The sequence below is a fragment of the Fusarium pseudograminearum genome, chromosome 1 (assembly GCF_000303195.2).
Source record: "Fusarium pseudograminearum CS3096 chromosome 1, whole genome shotgun sequence".
Classification (NCBI taxonomy): Eukaryota; Fungi; Ascomycota; class Sordariomycetes; order Hypocreales; family Nectriaceae; genus Fusarium; species Fusarium pseudograminearum.
In genome coordinates this window covers 10,190,259-10,212,432 of record NC_031951.1, presented here as the reverse complement: position 1 = coordinate 10,212,432, position 22,174 = coordinate 10,190,259, and the positions used below count along the sequence as shown (strand labels likewise).

The following is a 22,174-nucleotide window of genomic DNA, read 5'->3' as shown; positions in this document are numbered from 1 at the left end:
CGGATATAAAGTGAATGCTGAATGAGTTGGCAAGTTATAAATGTGAGGGGAAGAGAGGAAGTGAGGCCGCTACTGAGGCTTATCCGTGGGTATGACAACTTCCATGGACTTATTCCTAGTTGGGAAATTTGTAAACAAATTCGGTGGCTGGGAGACGGCTAAGTAAAGACATGACGAGCTACAAGATGGAACTTGGCCAAGAGGTAAATCTTGGGATATTGATTTGAAACTTACTTACACTAGAGAACCCCCGTTGATAATAATAACAATACACCCACGACTAAAGTTTGAAGTCATGATGATGGCTGGGCGGGATGGCGTGCAACGTCATGCAGGGTCTTTCTTACATTGAGACTAATGTAGCAACGTTGGAACGCCCAAACTCCACAACCTCTGAATCGGTAATTGGCATCCAAGAGTGAACTAGAATGAGCAGGCATTTCTTTCTTTTTGTCCCATTTATTCCCAACCCTTTGATAAATCGTAATCGTACATATTTTTTACATGCCTCATCCCCTATCCAAGCGCCGGCCAAATGCATCGTGGTATACATGAGTTGTTACAATGACATGTGCCTCACGACTGTGAAGCTTCTTAAAACATCTGTTCGTTAGATTCCTCAACCTTCTTATCCTTTTCTTCAGAGTTTGTCTCTTCCTCCTTGGTAGCAACTTCGGTCTCTTCCGTTATCGTCTCAGATTGCTCTGCGACAGTAGCAGACTCAATCTGGGCTTCCTCAGCAGGATGTGTCTCGGTCTCTACAGCAGCAGTTATGCTCTCCACTTCAACAGACTCGACAGCCTTAACCTCAGGCTTTTGCTCGATTTTCTCGTACTGGACCTCGACCACTGGTTCCTTGAAGAAAGCATGACACAAGAGTCCAGCCGCGACACTGACGTTCAAACTGTCGACGCAGCTTCCCTGAACGAATCGAGGAACTGATAGTTCATAGTCAGAAGCGACCTTGACAGGCTTCGATAGACCATGGCCCTCATTGCCAAGAACCAGCAGACAAGGGTGCTCGTTTAGTGGACTCGTCGACTCAATGGAGTCCAAAGAGATGAACTTGTCACCATGTCTTCGAACTAACTTTCGGTCAGGCGGTGCCACTGCGGCATAAGTCTTCCAACCAGCTTTGCCAGATTCTTCGACGAATTTCACAGGATCGTCAACCGTGAACAACGAAATCTCCTCCACTGCACCAACAGCAGATTTGAGAACGACTGGGGTGAGTGTAGATGAACCTCGGTTGGTGATGCAGACAGCGTCTACACCAAGATAACTAGCAGTACGGATGATGCCTCCCAAGTTACCGGGGTCCATAATCTCATTCAGCAAAAGGACGAATGGCTTGGGTGTTACATCGTTGGATCGTCGGGTAAACGTGTCTGTACCGTTGACCGCTGCCTCCTCTCTGGTCTGATAGTCAAGGTCGACGTGGAACCCAAGACGTCCAGAGCTCTCCTCTAATTTGCCGAGCGACTTGATAGGTAATTGGGGTAGAGGGGAGGCTTCAAGAACGAAGCCGTTATGAGGTCGTCCCATGCTCATCTTATCCATAATTCTTTGCTCGTGAGTAGGCACGATCGTGATAGGTACTCCATGCTTCTCTGCCATCCGGGTCATAATTGTGTTGTCCTTGTTGTCCATTCTGTTTTCGCCACCATAGATGTACAAGTTGTATAATTTTCGTCGGTTCTGCTCCAAGGCTGCTTTGACTACCGATCGACCATAAAGAAACTGGGAAGCGGCGGTCGTGTATTTGATAGTCATGGCCATCATTCCATTTCTCTGTGCACGCTCAACAGCATATACATCGCTGGAATCTTCGTCCGGGCTATTCCATCGATCGTTCCGAGTATTGTCCCGCCGAGGGGCACTGCGATCGGAGTTATCGAACCTTTGGGGCGGTTTGTCAGACCATCGGTCAGGTCGTTTATCTGAATGATCGAACTGACGATCCGGACGGTCGGATTGACGGTCTGAGCGATCAAATTGTTGCTGTGGCCGATCAGGTCGTCTATCTGAACGGTCTGAACGGCCAAATGGACGATCCGAGCGATCAAACTTCTGCTCTGAACGATCAGATTGCTGCTGAGATCGGTCAGGTCGTCTGTCTGAACGTTCGAACTGACGCTCTGGACGATCGGACTTTTGCTCTGGGCGATCAGACTGCTGTTGTGATCGCTCAGGTCGTCGTTCGTTTCGTGAAGTCCCGTCCAGTTCCCCAAACTCAAGTGCACGATCTCTTGAAGCTTGCCGGAAAGACCGTGGCTGAATGGGTTGCTTCACTCGCAGTTTATCGGCCACCTCTTTGAGGTCGCCATACTTCATTCGATGCACCAAACTTCGACTCCCAAATTCGTTTTCAGGGTCCGCAAATCGCTTTCTCCTCGTTCGGCGGGCGGTACCATCTACTTCCCTCTCCTCTTGGGCAGTCTTTTCCTCATCCTTCTTTCTCAATTTCTTCCTTAGATTCTGTTCTTGACGCCAGTTTCGTGTGTTGGATTGTGCACCACGATCGACGGCTCTCGCACTAAATTTGTCCGCAAAGGGATCTCGACGGGTAGGGGGTGCTTCACGACGGATGGAAGACGTTTCACGCCTGGGTGATCGAGTAGGTCTGTCGAAGGAGGAGGGATTGGGTGCGCCAGGTTCTGTTCTACCAAATTCCCTACGAATACCCCGGTGAATGGCTGAGAGTCCTTTTCCCCGAACAAAAACCGGAGCAAAACTCTTTTGAGCAATATGAAGCCTTGCCAAAGGCTGAGAAAGGGCGGAAACCCTCAATTGAGCAGGATATATCATTGCATAACGTGGTAGTAGTTTGATAGACAGTTTTGTAGCTTTAAGCCCACTTGGTTTTCACTCAAGACCCTCATAGAACTTTCAACGATGACCCCACTAAATCTTTTTTTCTGCCAAGTACTTCACAAGGGTTCAGCGGGCGGTGAGACTGGATATGCCATTTTTAGTGCACATCATTGGTGGGCTTGTGTTTAATGGGCTGTAACTTTACGCGTGTGAATGCGACAGTCGTGTTGCCCTGACGCAAACCAAAAGCTAATCTTGAACTTTGACAACAAAACACTCGCTATGGCGCTCTGGTCGCGTCAACTTCCCACTCAGCTTCTTTTTCATTCATAATTTGTAATAATTTGTATCTTTTGTTCTAGTTGTTGGCGCTTTACAGCAGAGTCGAGAGCGCAATAAACCCCGCCAAGTCCTCGACGACCGCATCTGCGCATCTACGAATATATATAACACTCGATCGCACCAGCATGATGGAAACGGAGAGCATGGACCACGATCCCCTCCAGGGCCTCGTGGATCAGGATGAAGACGCTATTGAGCGATCGTTGGAGTTATTACGAGCGGAGCTTTCCGAGCAACATATTCCTGTGGACGTAGCCATGATGGAAGTGGAACAAACGTTGCCAAATCAAGACAACAATGTACGAGAAGAGAATGAACCAGACGAAAAAGAGGAAGAAATACTTCGAATCGAAGGAGATATTTCGGACAAAGTCAAACCTCCCACAAAACCAAGCTACCGAGTCCAGGTTGTGGTTCCAGAGATCCCGTTGGAAGAGCGCGCCCAATACTCCTTTGCGCACAGCCATATTGTCGAATCCGTGCTGGGCGAGGCCATTCATGATACTGTCGATTACCGGGTCGAGTTCACAGATGGAAGAGAAGAGTTGGTAGGTGGATATTCTTTTGTTCAGAGAGCAGTTTCATCTGCTCATGGGGAGCTCTCACGAGCCCCTATTGTCATTTTACCCAACAGCTACTGCGTTCTATTGTCTCGCGGTCTTAGTTTTCGGTGCGGAGGGTTCAGTATCGCAGCTATTTTCCACGGCCTGCCTTATTCACTGCAGAGCTCGCAAATATATACTCTTCTATTCAGCAGCCCCGCACCACTTCTCCTTATATAGGGGCCTTTTTTTGCTTAGAGGTCGCCTTTTCTTTTTATTTCTTCCTGCACACACACTTCGATCTTAGCTACAGACCACTGACCTCCTTCAAAGATATCATTCACACAACTTGTCGCTCTCGACAACGGAAGAGCTGCCCTAGCCCGGTTCAACCAAGGCTTAGGGCCGCTGGATTTCGAAATCATGACTGGCACACGGAAGCGAAAGTATGCGCCCGAAGACGACTGGGATTCTGAACATGAGTCTGTCATCTCAGATCAGATGGACATCGACGATGAAGAAGACGAAGAACCCTTCGGAACAAAACGCATGCGCAGCTCGCGCCTTCGCTCCAGGGAGAACACCAAGCAGCTCTCGCGCAGCCCTTCTAGAACTGACGAAGATGAGCTCGATGATCTTGAGCCAGAGCCAGAGCGCCCCACCAGATCCCTCAGAGTTCGCCAGGCCAGACAATCGACTAGCACATCTTTTAAGAACGGATTTGGTAGTCAAGACCAGGATGAGCTCCATGGAGATGTTCCCCCAGCGTCGGAAGAAGAAGATGACGATTTTATGCCCATCGTTGTCTCTGACATCAATCCGAAAAAGGGGAGGCCTAACAAGGCACATCAACGGTTACGACGACTACAAACAAAGAGTATGCGACAAAAGGCTCTATCGCAGAGACCCTCACACCTCAAGTCTAATGACTCTGACATTGAATTTGAAGCTCCTCGGCGCTCTTCTAGAGCGACGCGGAATACTTTGAACATGCAAGATGACGATTTGATGGACGACGAATCTCTCTATACTGTCGATGACAGAACCCCCGGCGCCCCGAAGATCGTGTCTGTGAGAGAAATCTTTCAGCCGCTGTCTGCTGAATCAGAGTTCGCTACGATGCACATGGACACCTGCCAAAGTTGCGGCGGCTCACGCCATCGGGGTCAAATGATTTACTGTCAGGGCTGCACGCTCTCATTTCACAGGTCCTGCATCGGCCCTCGCAGCGCTCGTGAGCACATGGTGACAAAGGTTGGCGAGGATAGCTTTGTCTTGCAGTGCAAATTCTGCATAAAGATCCCCAGCAAGAAGGACAACAACGCTCCCAACCACGACATGTGTCAGGCATGTAAAGCTCCTGGTAGTAGCTGCGCTCCCTTTTCCGAGAAGAAAACATCCCGGCAGGAAGAGAAGATTCGCGAGGAAAATGGTGGCGTTGATCCAGTCACTCCTGTCTCCCCGAAGCTCATTAACAACGCCGGGCACGTCCTTTTCAGATGTGTCGAATGTCGCAGAGGTTGGCACGTCGAGCATCTTCCTGGCGCTAGAAGCGGTACCATCGGGACAGATCTCAAGTCTGAGCGCCTCAAAGATCATTCTGTTGACTGGCGTTGTAAAGAATGCGCTACTAGCCGCCACAAGATACATCGGCTTGTCGCATGGCGGCCGGTACGAAAGGACCTTGCGAAACAGGTTCCTCGACCTACGTATGACGAGGTTCGAGAGGATGACAAGGAGTACTTGGTCAAATGGGACAGTCGGTCGTATGCCCACTGTGTTTGGAAGTCTGGGGCTTGGGTCTATGGCAAGGCAGCTGCTACGATGCGTATATCATTCAGCAAGAGAGACGCCGCCGAAGATCTCCTCAAGCTAAACGAACAAGACGCCATTCCGGACGAGTTTCTCATGCCCAACATTATATTCAATGTCAAAACGGACCCATCTGTACGAAAAGGAACACGAGAGCAAGAGATGAACAACCTGGCCCACGTCACAAAGATCTTTGTCAAGTTCCAGGGCCTAGGTTACGATGATGTTGTATGGGACTCACCACCAACAGACGAAGACGGCGAGATATATGCCTCTTTTGCTGAAGCATACTATGAATACGTCGAAGGCAAGTACTTCAGTAGCGAAAGTCAGAACAAGATCAGAGAACGAGTCAAGGCTTTCAAGGCCGCACCGTTCGAGGAGATCAACACGCAACCTGCTGGTCTGACCCGGGGAAAGCTCATGGGCTATCAGATCGAAGGAGTCAATTGGCTGCTCGGTAACTACCACTCGGGGCGTAGTGTTGTCCTCGCCGACGAGATGGGACTGGGAAAGACGGTCCAAGTGGTAGGTCTTGTGACCTCACTTGTCCAAGACAGCCCAAAGGTAAGTCACAGTCGTCTAGGAGACCACGGTGATTAACATACTGACCTGGAGATAGTGCTGGCCTTTCCTGATTGTCGTCCCCAACGCCACATGCCCCAACTGGCGCCGTGAGTTCAAGCAATGGGTACCGGAGCTGCGAGTTGTTGCCTACCATGGTGGACGCGAACCACAGGCACTGGCCTATAATTATGAGCTGTTTCCCAACGGGTCCACAGACATGAAAGCCCATGTCGTGATCATGTCCTATGATTCGGCTCAAGACCCCGCAACAAAAAACCTATTCAAGTCAATCAACTGGGCAGGTCTTGTGGTTGATGAGGGCCAACGCCTGAAGAACGACCAAAACCTTCTGTATGGTTCTCTACGCTCCATGCGCATCCCCTTCAGACTCCTTCTCACAGGAACGCCGTTGCAGAACAACAAGCGAGAGCTGTTCAACCTGCTACAGTTTATCGATGACAAGCAAAACGCCGCGGAGCTTGATTTGGAGTATGAAGTACTCGACAAGGAGACGCTTCCCAAACTACACAACAAGATCCGGCCTTATTTTCTGCGCCGAACCAAGGCCGGTGTGCTTAAGTTCTTGCCACCCATGACTCAAATCATCTTGCCAGTCACAATGACTGTAATTCAGGAGAAGCTCTCCAAGAGCATCATGGCAAAGAACCCAGAGCTTATCAAGGCCATGTTCTCCAACAGCAAGATGAACAAAAAAGAGCGTGGGTCTCTCAACAATATCTTGATGCAACTGAGAAAGTGTCTTTGCCATCCTTTCATGTACTCCGAGGCTATTGAGGAGCGCCACCATGATCCCACGGTGCTCCAACGCAACCTTGTGGAGGCGTCTGCCAAACTCCTCCTCTTGCAAGTCATGCTTCCGAAACTTCAGGAAAGAGGTCATCGCGTTTTGATCTTCAGCCAGTTCCTACAGCAGCTGGATATTGTCGAAGATTTCCTCAGCGGCCTGAGCTACGATTGCCGCCGTCTCGATGGCAGTATCAGCAGTTTGGAGAAGCAACGACGAATCGATGCCTTCAATGCCCCTGATTCGCCCATCTTTGCATTCTTGCTCTCCACGAGGGCCGGTGGTGTTGGTATCAACCTTGCTACTGCAGACACAGTGATCATCCTTGATCCCGACTTTAACCCGCATCAAGATATTCAGGCTTTGTCTCGTGCGCATCGTATCGGACAGAAGAAGAAGGTTCTCTGCTTCCAGCTCATGACAACAGATTCAGTGGAGGAAAGAATCATGCAGATTGGTAAGAAGAAGATGGCGTTGGATCATGCTCTGATCGAGAGCATGGACGACGATGAACTGGCTGGTGATGATCTCGAGTCAATCCTGAAACACGGCGCTCAAGCGCTCTTCAATGATGATTACGAGAAGAAGTCTATTCATTATGACTCTGCTGCTGTTGATGCACTTCTAGATCGAACAGTCGAAAACGAAACCAAAGCCGATGACGGGACCTCGTTTTCTTATGCCAAGGTATGGTCCAACGACAAGTCTGGTTTTGAGGCCGGTCTTGCTACAGAAGAGATGGCCGAACCAGAAGCCATCAACTCGAGCGTATGGGATCGTATTCTAGCTCAGCGAGAGGCAGAGGCACAGAGACAGGCCGAAGCAAATCAGGAGACCCTTGGTCGCGGCAACAGACGTCGTCAAGTAAGTCGTCCAAAGGCAACATGTTTGGCATTATTAACTAACACTGGAATAGACCATCAACTACAAAACCGAAGCCGCAATTAACCCCGTGCTTGGTGACCCCGAGGCGGACTCTGCAGATTCGTCAGACGACTTTGCTGGAGGTGACTCGGGAGACGAATCTGAGGAGGATGCATCAGTGCCAAAAGGTAAACGCCAGAAGAGTTCTTCTGTCCAGCAGGCAACTCCGTCTACAACACCAGTCAAGAACCCAACCTCGAAAGACAGAATTAACAAAAATGCAACACAGGCGCCGAAGCGGACGCTATCCTCGAGCTCGAAAACCCCAAAGCCCGCGGCAAAAAAGGGCAGCAACTCCACAGCCAGCAAGTCCAAAACGCCAACAAGCCCCGTAAAGAAACAGCAACCGGGCAACAACGGCAAAGGCAATGGTCAACGTGGAAAAACGGCGGTCCCCAAAACACCAACCAGCAAGGCTACGGCCAAGAAACCCGCATTGCCATCCCCTCGCAAAACCCCTACCAACAAAAAGGTGTCCAAGTGATTCCCGGAAGCTCTACCGATTCGGCGAGGTACACAATGGGTAACCACGCCTATCAGGGCTACAATGCACCTCCTGTACCACATCAACGTGTGGTCGTCACGCAGAGCCATCCTCCCCCTCCTGACCAAATAACCAACTTTAGAAGTGACAGGCTTTGCTCAGAAGCTGAAGTCAGACTGGCACTTGACTACGTTCAACATTCAAATTCCGATACAGGCACTAAACAAAAGCATAGGGCTCTTTTAATGGACCGATTAAGGTCATTGACCCCAGAGAGCGCAGCACAGCATACATAATCATGGGGGTTTTTTTTTTTTTTTTCTGGAGATAGAGAACCCTGGGTCGGCCTGCGCAAGCAGCCGCCCAGCGTATACAGCTCACCGATATTCGATACGGATCAAAACCGAACAAATCGTTTACTTTCCCAGTATATTCTCTCTGAACATTTGCTATGCCAGAAGGCAACATGCGCATGGATGAAACCTGTGGTAGTGGAGGCAGACCACAAGCCGTTTCCCGCCCTGTTTGAGGTATAGGGAGCGCAAATGATGGACATCATGCCACAAGACAGGTCATTTGCTAGATACTTTGAAATCAAACGTCAACAAATAAACGTGCGTCTCAATCCTGGTTTCGTGATTAAGGACAAATGCCTAAAGGTGTGTGGCTTGTAAGAAAACAAACTCTCGCTGCAAGTAACCGTATGTTTTTGCTTTGCAGGGCACGCCTCAGCCAAACTCGAACCTCCAAGTGTACTCTGTAATACTATCATGATTCCAAGTAACAAGACAAACTCATAGCCCCAAAAGTTTAAGTTGATAGGTATTTGCTTGCTTGCTCACAGCCACTGAAGGCAAGTAGGCCCGAGTCGGTTCTAGCACAGTCCATGCCGAAATATAAAAAAGTGCATGGTGCCTGTCCGTTTTCTGTTTGCCAACGCACGTCATGAAGCTATATCCCGCCTTCCGTTACCCGTGTCCCAGCTACTAGCCGCATGATAATCCTGATGGCGGTGTCCAAGGTGTTATCAACTCTTATATTCATTGTTCTGCACTTCTTTGTTCTGTTTGGAACTATCTACTATTCTCTTAACTTGGGACTCAACATAATGCAGTATCAAGCGCAAAACCAGAACTTATCATCCTCGTATCAGGTCAACAACCCCCCTTCCGCCCCGAGAGCTCCGGGTGTTCATCGCGGCACTCAGGTTCCATACAATCAATTCGATGGCCCAAGACCCCCTGGCCTTATGAGCCATCCAAGCTCTATGAACCGCCAGCTTTTCCGCTCCAACAGCCATCCGCCAGGTGCATTCATGAACGGATATCCTGCTGGTGTGGCTTATGGTGATTTCCAACAAAACTCTTCCTATCAGACATCAGCACCACGGAACGTAGCATCAGGCAACTGGCGAGGATCTCAGCCGTCTGTCGATGGTCAAGCCTCCCGTCTTCCTGGAGCCAACGCATATCCTCCCACGGGTTATCCCGCTCAAGCAGCCTCGCACTTTTCCTCAGTCAACAATAGTGGCGGGCCAGTGAGCATCTCCGACTGTCTCAATGGCTTCGCGTATTGCTTAAAGCGATCTAATGGTCGATACACCAGACTGATCCCGGCGGACATGCTCCCAGTCCTCAACGAGCTCCCAGCAAGTCAGATCAGTGCCCAGGGCATGGTCCTTCTGCCGGACCTGAACATGAATCCGCCTCAGGGGATCATCGGCATGAACCAACCTGTAACGTTTAAGGTACGTAAGTCAAGCACAATCAACACAGACAAAGAAAGCTGAGTGTGTAGACTCAATCATCTGATATCCTTCAGGTAGTCCAACTTTTCTTGTTCCTATCGTCCGCGATTGTCGTTTATGCTCATGGAGCGCTAACTTGGCTGTCCAGAACAAGATTGACCATATAGTCGCGAAAACCTCGCCTGCTCAGCAGCGCCCAACAAAGATCTACTGCGACAAATGGATCCACGATGGAACATGCGCGTTTACCCAGCAAGGATGCAAGTACAAACACGAGATGCCCTTGGACAAGGCCACACAACAGTCTCTTGGGCTGTTCCATGGCTTTCCAAAGTGGTGGAGAGACCATCAAGAACAGCTGCAAAAGCAGCACAACAAGAACTCGTCTACTACACGCAGCCAATCTGTCCTCCAAATAGATTGGCGAGGTGACAGTGACGAGGACACGGACAACGCCGTTGCGGTTCAAGCCCCTATTGGTGCAGAGAGACTCCAGCCGCCTGCCAAGGGTGGCCGCCTCTCTCAAACCCGCGAGGGTATGTCCGCCGTTGTCGAAAAGCGCCCGAGAACTGGGTCAGAGACAGACTGTGCCGTGAGCCCCTCGACAGTTCAGGGCCGGCACGGGTCGTCATCACGGTCCTCTACTGGCTCGCTACCACAGTCCTCTACCGGCTCGCTTGATCATGCTTATAATAATCGCTAGTAAGTTTGTCGAGCAAAGCATGCGGGAGGGGCATGGCTAATCGACAAGTTCTCAATATCATTAAGATACATGACAACCGACCAGGGTGAATGGAGGTCTGGAGCAGCGCTGATTTTCGGCAGAATTACTATAGGCTAGATAGCAGATTTCCCAAAGAACAGCCAATTGATATAGATAACACTATGAAGATAGACTCAAGGTCTCTTTCTTTGTTTAAGTTGAGCTTATTAGATACGAAACTCTTACCAATGGATGTGTAAGTCATTGGTTGAGTTTAAAGTGTTGGGGAGTTACTGGATACCTACCTTAGTAGGAAGCTGATAGATTCACGTGGTTCTAGTTAATTTATCACGGCTTCAAGATTGGCCGTGAAGTATCAGACTTTTGGGGTTACATGGGCTTTGGCGAGTTGGCCACACGATTTCAGAGGCAGGATCTTTGTGTAACTTGAAGTGGCTGCATGCTTGTTATCGAGATTGGCCCATATGATGTTGTACTTTGCCGCGCATGGTCGGTTGGTGTTTGTGTGAGATGAAAATCGGAGGTTAGGGCAAAGCAAAATTAAATAAATGGTTGTTATCAAGTGTGATGCTTTGAAAGAAAAATGTTTGCTCTATTCAAGAGTGTCAGGAGGTATGGTGCAGTTGGCTTGACTCTCACTCAATGCTCGCGTGACGATGAAACTCAACTGCCATTAGTTAGAGGGGCAGCTCCTTCCACTTAAGCATGTCGCATTCTTATCGATAAGGTGAGCTCCATCGGCTATTTCACGGCTCTTTCCCCAAACGTCACCACCCCACCAACACGGAAGCTATGCTCATGAGTGTTGCCTTGAGGTCAACAAGTAACAACAAAGTTCATCTTCCCGAGCTTTAATTTTTGTATCTCGGAGTTTGTCAAAGAGGAAAACAACTCGGATCGGTGACTTTCTTTTATATCATAGAGCATGGGCTGGAGACATTCATTGTAAATCCATCATCATCATCATCGGCCTCGCCTCCACATCGCATCGCCTCACACCTCACTCATCCTCAACATCCGCAATCGCTAGCCTAAGAATAAGCTTGACGATCCACGATTGATCTCAGAATGGACGCTGTGACGGCAACTTTGGCTGCCTTCTTGCCAACTCAGGCTGCGACTGAATCTGCCAAAAAGTACGACTCCATCATAAAGGAGCATATCGGTGCTGTGAAGTCGCTGTTATCCAACCAGCGCCAGGCCATCAATGAGAATACAAGCCAAATTCTACAGGTACGCCTCACATTTCTGTAGCTTTCACATTGTCCAACTGACTTCTTCAGGGCATCGACCCCTCAATCGACTCCATCGCATTTCTAGCCATCCTCCATTCATCGCTCTCAAGCCCAACTCCACCACCAGGCATCGATCGACGCACGCTTCTTGACGAGACCTTGAGATTCCTTCTCAATTTCAACCCCCTTCAGGTTCGATATGTTGGAGTGATATTTCGAAAGCTTCTCGAACATGTCGCTGAAGGAAAGCTATTCACAGTATGTGCCCTATACCCTAATTTTTCAGCATTACAGATAGCTAACTGTTGGCTCAGTCAGCAGTTTCTGTGGAGGCTGTAGCCAGTGCATTATTGCGACTCGATCCCACTGGAAGTATGTTCACATCTACTCACTTGGCATTGGTCAAGATCGCCTATCAGACCGCCTGGATCGAGCCTGCATTAAAGGTTTTGGATTGCGACACCACTTTCTTCCCTGGCACGGTCGGCCAGAAAGACTCGAAGCCGCTTTGCGATAGCAGCATGCACTCAGCCGCATTTATCTCGGTCGAAACGGGTCTGACCGAGTCAGTGAAGAGCACTACTATCTTGGAGTACTACCACCTGAGCGCGCTTTGCTACATGACACAACGGGACTGGACGAAAGCCCATCGAGCCCTCGAGCATGTTATCACATACCCTTCTAAGGATAAGGGAGTTGCCAAGATCATGGATGAAGCATACAAGCGATGGCTGTTAGTTGGTCTGCTGAAGGATGGAAAGGAGCCAACATTGCCATCATATACTTCCCTTCATGCTAAAAACACTTACTCCACGCTGGGGACGCCATATAAGAACATTGCCACCCAGTTTGCGACTACGAACGCAGGCCAGCTCAAGGCTGATGCTGAGGCAAACCGTCTGGTTTGGGAGGAGGATGGTACCTCGTCTCTAATCGCAGAGGTGATTGCAGCTTACCAAAAGTGGCAAATCATCAACCTTCGGGATATCTACAAGCGAATATCCATCTCGCAATTGCGCCAGTCCACCCTCTCTGCAGAGACAGGCGAGAATCTTCCGGACGATGACACAGCGATACAAATTGTACGAGAAATGATCGATTCTGGCTTGTTAAAGGGCGACCTGGAGTCGAGTAACGACGGAAACGAGCTCTTCCTACATTTCCACGACGATAGCGAGACCATGACAGAGGCGGAGTTTGCTCAGGAGATTGCCCAGCGTTACCACAACATTGAGAACCTAGGAAAACAATACAAGGCAGCCAACGAACGACTAAGCAGCAGCAAGGAATACGTTAAGCACGTTGTCAAGGAGCAGAGGCGGGCTGATAAGGACTCGGGCGACCCTGGAGTTGGCTTCGATTCTCAAATAGAAGATGAAGATCTCATGACAGGCATCATGGCACATGGCTAGAAAGCTAGGTTATCAGCCCTGTCGTGCCTTGAAACCTGCTGCTGAATGTGACAAGTTTATTACAGGCGCCTTGGGAGGAACAGTATCCGCTCCTAAGCGGGCTCGCAGTAGTTGTGGCATTGCGGTACAAGACCTCTTATCGAGAGAGGGTTCCTGGTGCTACTTTACATAGGTATGAATAATGAAAATAAAGATACATCGTGTAGCTGTAGAAGTGCCAAGTTGAATTAAAAACTTGCATCAATCGAGCTCAAGTATGGACCCTCAGGCGAAACTTTGATACGTGAAAGCAGACACATGAACGCCGAAGTTGAGTGCGCACATTGGTTGAGGCTCATAGGGTTATTGGCATTTATACTTCCATGAAACTCAGTACTGAATACCGCCGCATTCAAAACCATATACAAGAGAGCGATGCCTCAGTGGAACAGTCCCTACCCACCATCTCTTCCCCAACACTATTACTATTTGTAGTTCTTCTCAACTCTACATCATCACCCTCATCTTGAACTTATCACATCAGACTCGCGCGGCACATAGCATCTGCCTATCTTGATAACGTCACGCTCAATAACATGGTAGTGATACATGCGTCCGGGGCTTTGGCCTTGATGGCCATCGCCCTTCCCTTCATCCAAGCAACACCAGCCATCCCCATCGGCGAGAGCATGGAAGACAAGTCAGAAACCCGCATCCCAGTCGTGGACTACCTCCTCGACCCTTCTATCCCCAGCGAAAATGGCATCGACCGGATTATTGATGTCATGAAGAAAGAAAAGGAGGAGAAATCAATTGTTTCTCGGGCCGAACTCGCAGCTGCCAGACTCCCCTGGGGGCGACTCTACCTCAACAGGGAGGAGGAGCACATCCCGGACGACGATGACGACTCCGAGCGACACGAAATGAGGTCTCACGGCAAAGTCAAGCGCGATGTGGTCGAGGGTGTTGTGGATGATACAGGGTCTGGGAGTGCCTATGAGACCGTCCACCACAAGACTTTGGACACGAATGAGACGACTACGGCCAACGAGCCCCGATACAACAGGATGGAACAGTATGCTCACCGTCCTACACTTCTTCACGGCAAGACACACAGAGTGGTACCTCAGATTGAGAAGGCCGAGTCGAAACACGATTAAACACGCCGAGTTAATGGAGTGTTAAAGGGGGGAAACCAGTCATGGATACGTGCATGGTCACTACCGCGACGAGCCGACAAAGGATGGGAAACAAGAGATGGAATATCGGAATCAATCGGTCACAGTTTTTACAAACAATTGTTCCTGCTTGAATAAGAGTTATTGGCAAATCAAATTCTCATTAGAGCTTACAGGTATCAATTTATGACAATTCAATGATGGAAACTGTTGCCAACGGACATATATTCCGCATCCGTGATATTTGACATCCATGCTAACATGGTAAGCAAGCTGTCAGGTACCTTCTTTCTTTCGGCAGTACAGTCGTAACCTCAAGTAGGGCATGTCTTGGAATTGGAACTTGCAACAACTTTGCGGCAACGGAATATGACGCTTTGGACCTCTATTTTTATATTCTATAGAACTATCAAGTTTCATACCCAACAATCAAATCGCTCTTCCAAACTCCGGTGTTGGCACAAGCGCCAGGCCCCTGAATAAGACTGGCACTTCCACCGACAATGCTCCTTTATCCAGATGTTATTTTTGGTTAAAGTTTAACTTTTACTTTTGACCAGTTGCCGCCAATTCACCTTGACATAAATGAAAAGACTTGGAGCCGATCCTGTAAACCCCCTGGCGAGGTCCAATCTTATATCGCCGTAGAATCATATGAGATTTAGGAAGCCTATGACGAGGACGTGTGGCTCTTCCTTTGACGAACAAATCCTGGCAAGGACATCCTATTGCTCTTGGTTTCAGACATGGAGTGTTGCGATGAAGTCTGTGCTTGTCGGTCTGGCTTGCAGCAACAGCCCATGGCAGCATGCAGGAGGAAAGCTAGATCGGTAAAGATGGCAGCAATCCACATAAAGACAAACATCTTGATACCAATGTTTGCCCTGATATTGAGTTGATCCTGTGCGGTAAGGGCGACTTTTGCCGCAATACTAATAACCGTCGCAATGACCGCAGCAAGGGTAACAAGGACTGCTGTGATGGCCGAGAGAAGTGAGAGCAGCAAACTCCACCAGCGAGTGCGGATAACAAGCAAGCTCAGAGGAATGAGGACAAAGTTGACGACGATGCCGGCCATAAAGCAACCATACATAATCCTGGAGCCAATCTTGAGGAGGTTGAGGACGGTGACAGCCTCTGCAGGGAGAGCGATCTGGGCTCCCGCAAGCAGTTCGCTGACGAGGATTTCGACGGGGTTGAACCAGTACCACTGCTTAGGGTTGGAACAGTATGTGACACCTCTGAAGAACTCGATTAGCAACAATATGCGATATATGGAACAGAGGAACGTACTCATCATTATAACCCTCGCAAAAATTCCATAGTCCAACCTGGTAGAAATCGTGAAGACCTAGACTTCGGGCGACAGAGTTGAGGAGTTTCGAGTTTTCGACCGAGATGGGAATGACTTGCGACACATCGAGCTGGAAGAAGTAGATGTCGTTTAGTGTTGAGTTGATGTGTGTGTTTCCGATAATGACAAGGATGAGGAACGGAATCGTAAGGAAGTAGAAGACACTGGCAGCGATGGCCGTGTTGCGGCGGTGGACGTTAACCATGATTAAAGCCGAGAGTATATATCGAGGCGGATCAGAGGCGATTTGGGTCGGTTATATTGTCCGTCGACGTGTTGATGAGGTGGACGAGGAGCCACCTGGAGGCTCGTTCGTTTTCGGTGACAGCTTCAGCTTTGCGCGCCGTTTATTGAAGACCGAATACGAAAGGAAGAGAATTAATGGAAATCAAGCGATAAAGTCAAACAAAGAAGACGAGCGTAAACAAGAATTACTGTAGATGATGCGATTGAGGAGTGGTCAATACAATGAATCCGTCAATCAATCAATGCAGACAAAAACAGAAACAAATACAATAGGCGAAACCAAAAAGTTTCAGTCTCTCAAGACAAGACTGAAAGTAAAGTGAAGTGAAGCGAAGCAAGAAAACGAGTGACAAAGTACATATGAGAAGTGTGTTATTGCGTTGCGTGTTCTGGGTGGGCCAGCCTAAAAGATCAACGACGCCAACAGCACAAATCCATCGTCATAATAAAAGGGAACATCCCAATTCCAAGGATCGAGCTTTCCTTTTCCCAAGCCACCAGCAAAGACGCGAGGCAGGCACAAGCGAAAAAGGAAAGGGCCGTGGGTCCTTGCCGAAGCCGCTGAGCATGGTGAAGCTAATCCAAAAGAAGATTGTATTAGTGGAGAGACCGTGCGTGTCCCCTGTACCGGACCCCTGGAGAAGAAAGAATGATACCTGGGCCAGCTGGGCTTCAGCGGTAAAAGGGCAAGGCTTATGCTTGCTAAGGGGGGCATCTCATGAGCTGAACGAATGGATTTTCTGGGTTCCCTCCCCTCAGCTGTTGACGCTGGCGAGAATAGCCAACCGCCCGCATTCTGATACTGTTGTTGGGCCATCGAACAAGGGATTGTATTTTTACTACTACAAGTCTCAAAAATATGTACATACCGACCCAAGGAAAATAAACCCCAAGACATGCGCGGCTAAGAAAGTGGCTAGCAAAATCTAGATATCTCATCCAAAACATTCAATGCCACCGCCACGCCATATCATATCTGCAGTATCAACTATTGGCGTTTGACTCTTGGCTTCTTGTCGTGTCGTATTCCAAGTTCACAATTCACAATCCGTCCAATCAATCCCCCTTACAGCCCCAAAGCACAGAGTACCAAGCTTCAGGTTGCTACAGACTAAAGGGTCAAGATAAAATAAAAAATGGATGCCGTTAGTACCGGACTGGGTCTTGGCTGCAGCCCAATATATGATGACGCGTTTCAACACCACAAAGCAAAGAGACATGAGAGGATCAACAAGCGCTTCCCTTCTCTTTTCGTCCAGTTCCTGAGTAAGTTGGTCGTTGCAGTTGCTTACTATTATTCTAGACTTTGTTAGCGCTGTCAGGAATCACAACTGTCAATGACTTTTGTATCTATTTGCGGCTCAACACGACCCAGCCAATTGTTTCGGACAATTCTTGCCGTTATTACCGCTTTGACAAAGCCTATTCCTTAGCAACAGCCATTAACGATAGACACATGTCATTATGTCATGGCGGGTGAGGCCGCATCATCAAATGCAGAGCTAACAAGCAAGCCAAGTTTTTTAAAAGTCTGTGTTTCTTTTTATTTCTCGTTGGTTTTTTAACATGACCCAGAAACTAAAGAAGCGGTAGATCGCCATCCACTTAGTACTATCATAACCCCCCCTTTTTTTTGTATTCCTTCGTCTTGATCCCTTGTGCCGGTCTGTCTCCTCCTCACTTCCTTTATTTTCATTGCCGTAATCTCGTCTGGGGCCGTCAAAATCTTGACTCATAGGCCAAGCCAGGCTGTGCAGAAAGAAGGTTTCCCTCGCTTGTCTCACGTCTCATTTCATCCCACCGTTCCATCATACGTTTCTACGGTGACTTTGGCATTGACGTCTTTTACCTTACCCACTTCTATCTTGTCGATCCGTCGATAGCTGCAAAAAGTGGCTTCTCAACATTGGCCTGGTGTTTCTGCAGCAGGGATCACAGACAGGGTGGCCATCCACCGCAGATCGCACTAGATCTTGTATTGCGTTTCACCCATACTCGATTTTAGCTTGTCTTCCAATTACTTTTTCTCCGTCTTTGATCTGACCTGACCTGGTCATCTTCTGGACTTTTCGCCTTCGGTCCTGTACCACTTATACCAAACGAGGGCCTGCTTCAAGAGGTGGAACCTCATCGGTGCCCGGACCTAAGTTGCGAAAGCTTGTTCATACTAAGCGACTCGACTCGACTCCTATCGCTCTGTCAACCCAATACTTTACTTTACCAGAAACTTTGCCTTTTAGCAGCTTCCACGGGATCATATACCCGTCATGAAGCTCTACACCTCAGTCTTTGCCGCTCTGGCATTGACTTCTGGTCGCGTAGCAGCGCAGACAGTCGATATATCAGCTACTTCGGAGCTCACATTCTTTGAAGGTACACGAACGCAGAGAGTAACCCGCCAAACCGGTCCTCCCACAGGCGCCTATTCCTCGTACGCTTCCAAGATCACACTGTCGTTCTCTAGCGATACCGAGTCGGACGAGCTTACAAGCACCCTCACGGGCCTCTTCCCTACCGACTATACAGGCAGCACCACTATTACTAGCAACCTGACCGAGACTGCCACTGCAACTGGAACGACAAACGGCACTTCGACCACTGCAACCAAGGCGAAGCCCACAAACACTCAGCCCTGCAACAACTATGTCGAGCTGTGCAAGCGCAAGTACGGCAACATCACCATGGTGGGCTGCCACAACTCGCCCTTCGTGAGACCTGGTAACTCGGGCTCCAACCAGGAGCTTCAGGTCGAGACACAGCTTGACGACGGTGTTCGTTTCCTCCAGGCTCAGATCCAATTCCCCGCTAACTCATCTGTCCCTCACTTCTGCCATTCAACCTGCGATCTCCTCGACGCCGGTCCCATTACCGACTGGCTCACTAGGGTGCGAAAATGGGTCGACAGCCACCCATATGATGTTGTCACCATTCTCCTTGGAAACGGAAACTACTCCCACCCTGACCTTTACGTCCCTTACATTCAAGAGAGCGGTATCCTTAAGTACGTTTACCAAGCTCCATACCTCCCAATGGCCCTGGAAGACTGGCCTACTCTGGAAAGCATGATCGTTCGCGGCAAGCGAGTCGTCATGTTTATCGACTACGTGTCAGACCAGAAGAAGTACCCATGGCTTCTGGACGAGTTCACCCAGATGTGGGAGACTCCCTTCGACCCTCTGAACCGCAAGTTCCCCTGCACTGTGCAGCGACCTCCAAACCTGAGCGACAAGTCAGCCAAAAACCGCCTGTACCTCATGAACCACAACCTCAACGCCGAATTCAATGTGTTTGGTGCTGAGATCTTGGTCCCAGCTGTTGCGCTGCTCAACGAGACTAATGGTGATAAGGGCTACGGCAGCTTGGGTCTTGCGGCTAACAACTGCCGCTCCGACTGGGGTCGGGCTCCCAATATTCTCAACGTGGACTACTACAACTACGGCAACTTCCCAGGTTCCGTCTTTGAAGTTGCCGCACAGATGAACAACGTCACATACGATCGCAAATGCTGTGGCTTGGTCGCAAGCTTGGCTCCCCGAGCGTATCAGGCTGCGTCCATGACAGCTCTTTTCACTGTATTGATGTCTGCATACCTCCTGTTTTAGACATGTGCCCCGTACGGATACGCAGCAGCAATTGTTACTTGCATGGTTCACAAACAAAACGAGCGAATTGATTTTTTTTATTTATTTTTTAAGTTGGAGGCATAGACTGGAAGGGTTCACAATCCAATGCATTAGATGGATAGATTGAGCATTTAGCATAGAAATGTTCACGCTGGCAATTGAACATGGTGATGTTGTTTATGGATTGAATCATGCGTTAGTTTTGCATATAGATACATAATATTATAGCAATGCTGTCTTTCCCGTCAATGATTTCTTGTCTTGTATGTGAATGTGAGTCTACTCAGACTTTTTGCTGGAGGAATTGCTGTGCCACACTTGATAAAACCAGCAAGCAAGATTGGGTTTGCAAAACACCACACGTATAGTCCAAACCAAAATCCCGTCAGCAACCTATTCGTAAATCAACCAAACTGGCATCGTTAGTTGTTTGACCTAGAAAATTGGGGGCTATCATAACTTGAATCCTGCATGTCATGATGCAGGAATCTGCAGGAGCCTGCAGGGTAGTCATAGTGCCAGGGAACACAAAGGCTCACAAACACAAACATACACGTTACCATGAATAAAGCGACATCTCCAGCATTTGCCAAATCGGGTTGCAATCTATAACGTATTACTGACTGCGGAGTGTTCTGATGGAGTCAACCATGTTGTGTCGTTTTACCAGCGAAACTGTTTCCATGGAAGCATGTTGATGCGCAGTCTCGCATCGCACTCGAACCTGTCATAACGTTTGATCGACAGGGCACACGATCGAACATTTAATTGGTCTGGGGTACACGGCCCAAGTTTAGTATATGTGCTTGTATTGATGTGATAGCGAGTTATCTAGGAAGGATGCCCTTAATAGTACGGTATTAGTAGTTTAATAACATAAAAAAATAGACTTTTAAATAAGGCTATAAGGCTGCCTTATTAATTATAAAACTCTATATTAAAATAAAGCTATAAATTTTTAATAATAGCTTATACTTTCTTTATCTAATATAATAATAAAGAGAAATAAATATATAAATAAATAAAAAAGTAAGTTATTTTACCTTTAATATATAATATATTAAATTAACTTAATTTATAGTTAAAATACTTACTTTCTATTATAACCTTTAATATAATAATTATATTATTATAGCTAATACTTATAAAAATATTAAGTATTCTCTTAATAAGGCTATTATTACCTTATCTATATAATTAGCTTCCTTTTAATAATTATTTAATCTTATTAAGATAATAACTAAATTAAAAGGGGTTATATTAAATATAACCCTATTTATAAGGTATAATATTACTTTAGCTATCTTTAGCTATATAGTCTTATACCTCTTTAACTTAAGCTATAAAAGGTAACTTCTATAAGAGAAAGAATATTTATAAGATCTTTTTTATAAGTTATATTATAATTATAACTATAAATAAAGAGAAAACTATAAGAGTATTAAGGAGGTATTTAAATATAACTAATTAGTAATAGGTCTTTAGGAGATCTTTAGGTAATTTAATATATAAAAAGATAGATTAAGGGATTTAAGGTTAAATTCCTTAAATTAAAATTTAATAATATAATTAGATCTATCTATTATTTAATTACTTTAATTTAACCCTATTAACTTATAATTCTTTAATTTTTATACTTAAGAAGTTAATATAATTAAAATAATATAATAATAAAGGATTCTTATTAAAAATAATCTAATTAAATAGTAATACTTTATAAAAGAAGATATATTATATAAATCTACTATAGATAAATTATAATCCCTTTAATAAGATAATTATAATACCTATTTAACTATAGGTTATTTAATTAAAAAAGTATAAGAGAATCTCTTTTATTTAAAAGTAAATTAAAGAGTAATTATATAAGAACCTCTATTAAGTACTTAATAAAATAATCCTAAAGGATATATAAATAGTCTATAGGGATATAATAACTATTTTTAGATAAAAGACTATAATAATTAAAGTATTTAATTTATATTTAAATTAATTAGATATAATAGTAATAGAGCTTTAGACTTATTTATAATAATAATAAAGTCCCTTATAAAATAAAATAATAAGTAAATACTTTTATTTATTAAATAGTTAATTAAATAAATTAAAATATATTAAATATTAATTATATAGTTAATAGAATATTTAATAATAGCTTTATATAAAGAATATAAAAGATCCTTAAATTATAACTATAAGGTATTAAATAAGGATATTACTTTTATTTAAATAGATAACTAAATAAAGGCTATTAAGGCAGTAAATAGTCTTTAACCTATTAATATAATTTAATAAAAAATTAAGTAGTTATTATTTAAACTTAAGTTAAAAAGGTAAATTAAATAGTAATATTATATTATTAAACTTAAGAAGGTTAAACTTAAAT

The 22,174-nt window shown here is 46.6% G+C and overlaps 7 protein-coding genes across 7 annotated transcripts, besides 11 other annotated features; 5 read left to right on the top strand and 2 right to left on the bottom strand.

The window, feature by feature from the left end:
* Positions 1–594: 594 nt before the first annotated feature.
* On the bottom strand, positions 595–2,808 carry FPSE_03703 (uncharacterized protein; the record flags this gene model as incomplete). Its single annotated transcript, XM_009256822.1, has 1 exon — positions 595–2,808. The coding sequence occupies one exon, from the start codon at positions 2,806–2,808 to the stop codon at positions 595–597; it is 2,214 nt and encodes a 737-aa protein (XP_009255097.1).
* Positions 2,809–3,281: 473 nt separating this feature from the next.
* Positions 3,282–8,586, top strand: FPSE_03704 (uncharacterized protein; the record flags this gene model as incomplete). Its single annotated transcript, XM_009256823.1, has 5 exons — positions 3,282–3,704; positions 4,032–6,077; positions 6,133–7,746; positions 7,799–7,934; positions 8,036–8,586. The coding sequence occupies 5 exons, from the start codon at positions 3,282–3,284 to the stop codon at positions 8,584–8,586; spliced, it is 4,770 nt and encodes a 1,589-aa protein (XP_009255098.1).
* An 812-nt stretch (positions 8,587–9,398) lies between these two features.
* Positions 9,399–10,740, top strand: FPSE_03705 (uncharacterized protein; the record flags this gene model as incomplete). Its single annotated transcript, XM_009256824.1, has 2 exons — positions 9,399–10,037; positions 10,186–10,740. The coding sequence occupies 2 exons, from the start codon at positions 9,399–9,401 to the stop codon at positions 10,738–10,740; spliced, it is 1,194 nt and encodes a 397-aa protein (XP_009255099.1).
* A 1,089-nt stretch (positions 10,741–11,829) lies between these two features.
* FPSE_03706 (uncharacterized protein) lies at positions 11,830–13,408 on the top strand (the record flags this gene model as incomplete). Its single annotated transcript, XM_009256825.1, has 3 exons — positions 11,830–11,994; positions 12,045–12,254; positions 12,311–13,408. The coding sequence occupies 3 exons, from the start codon at positions 11,830–11,832 to the stop codon at positions 13,406–13,408; spliced, it is 1,473 nt and encodes a 490-aa protein (XP_009255100.1).
* Positions 13,409–13,983: 575 nt separating this feature from the next.
* Positions 13,984–14,547, top strand: FPSE_03707 (uncharacterized protein; the record flags this gene model as incomplete). The annotated part of the gene is made up of 1 exon (XM_009256826.1): positions 13,984–14,547. The coding sequence occupies one exon, from the start codon at positions 13,984–13,986 to the stop codon at positions 14,545–14,547; it is 564 nt and encodes a 187-aa protein (XP_009255101.1).
* A 688-nt stretch (positions 14,548–15,235) lies between these two features.
* FPSE_03708 (uncharacterized protein) lies at positions 15,236–16,124 on the bottom strand (the record flags this gene model as incomplete). Its single annotated transcript, XM_009256827.1, has 2 exons — positions 15,236–15,806; positions 15,859–16,124. The coding sequence occupies 2 exons, from the start codon at positions 16,122–16,124 to the stop codon at positions 15,236–15,238; spliced, it is 837 nt and encodes a 278-aa protein (XP_009255102.1).
* A 2,308-nt stretch (positions 16,125–18,432) lies between these two features.
* Positions 18,433–19,767, top strand: FPSE_03709 (uncharacterized protein; the record flags this gene model as incomplete). Its single annotated transcript, XM_009256828.1, has 1 exon — positions 18,433–19,767. The coding sequence occupies one exon, from the start codon at positions 18,433–18,435 to the stop codon at positions 19,765–19,767; it is 1,335 nt and encodes a 444-aa protein (XP_009255103.1).
* Positions 19,768–19,837: 70 nt separating this feature from the next.
* Positions 19,838–19,859: a repeat region.
* Positions 19,860–20,791: 932 nt separating this feature from the next.
* Positions 20,792–20,821: a microsatellite.
* Positions 20,822–20,832: 11 nt separating this feature from the next.
* Positions 20,833–20,945: a repeat region.
* Positions 20,946–20,994: 49 nt separating this feature from the next.
* Positions 20,995–21,039: a repeat region.
* Positions 21,040–21,157: 118 nt separating this feature from the next.
* Positions 21,158–21,211: a repeat region.
* A 122-nt stretch (positions 21,212–21,333) lies between these two features.
* Positions 21,334–21,392: a repeat region.
* A 42-nt stretch (positions 21,393–21,434) lies between these two features.
* Positions 21,435–21,550: a microsatellite.
* A 194-nt stretch (positions 21,551–21,744) lies between these two features.
* Positions 21,745–21,799: a repeat region.
* Positions 21,800–21,841: 42 nt separating this feature from the next.
* Positions 21,842–21,938: a microsatellite.
* Positions 21,939–22,057: 119 nt separating this feature from the next.
* Positions 22,058–22,107: a repeat region.
* Positions 22,065–22,152: a repeat region.
* The last annotated feature ends 22 nt before the right edge of the window (positions 22,153–22,174 follow it).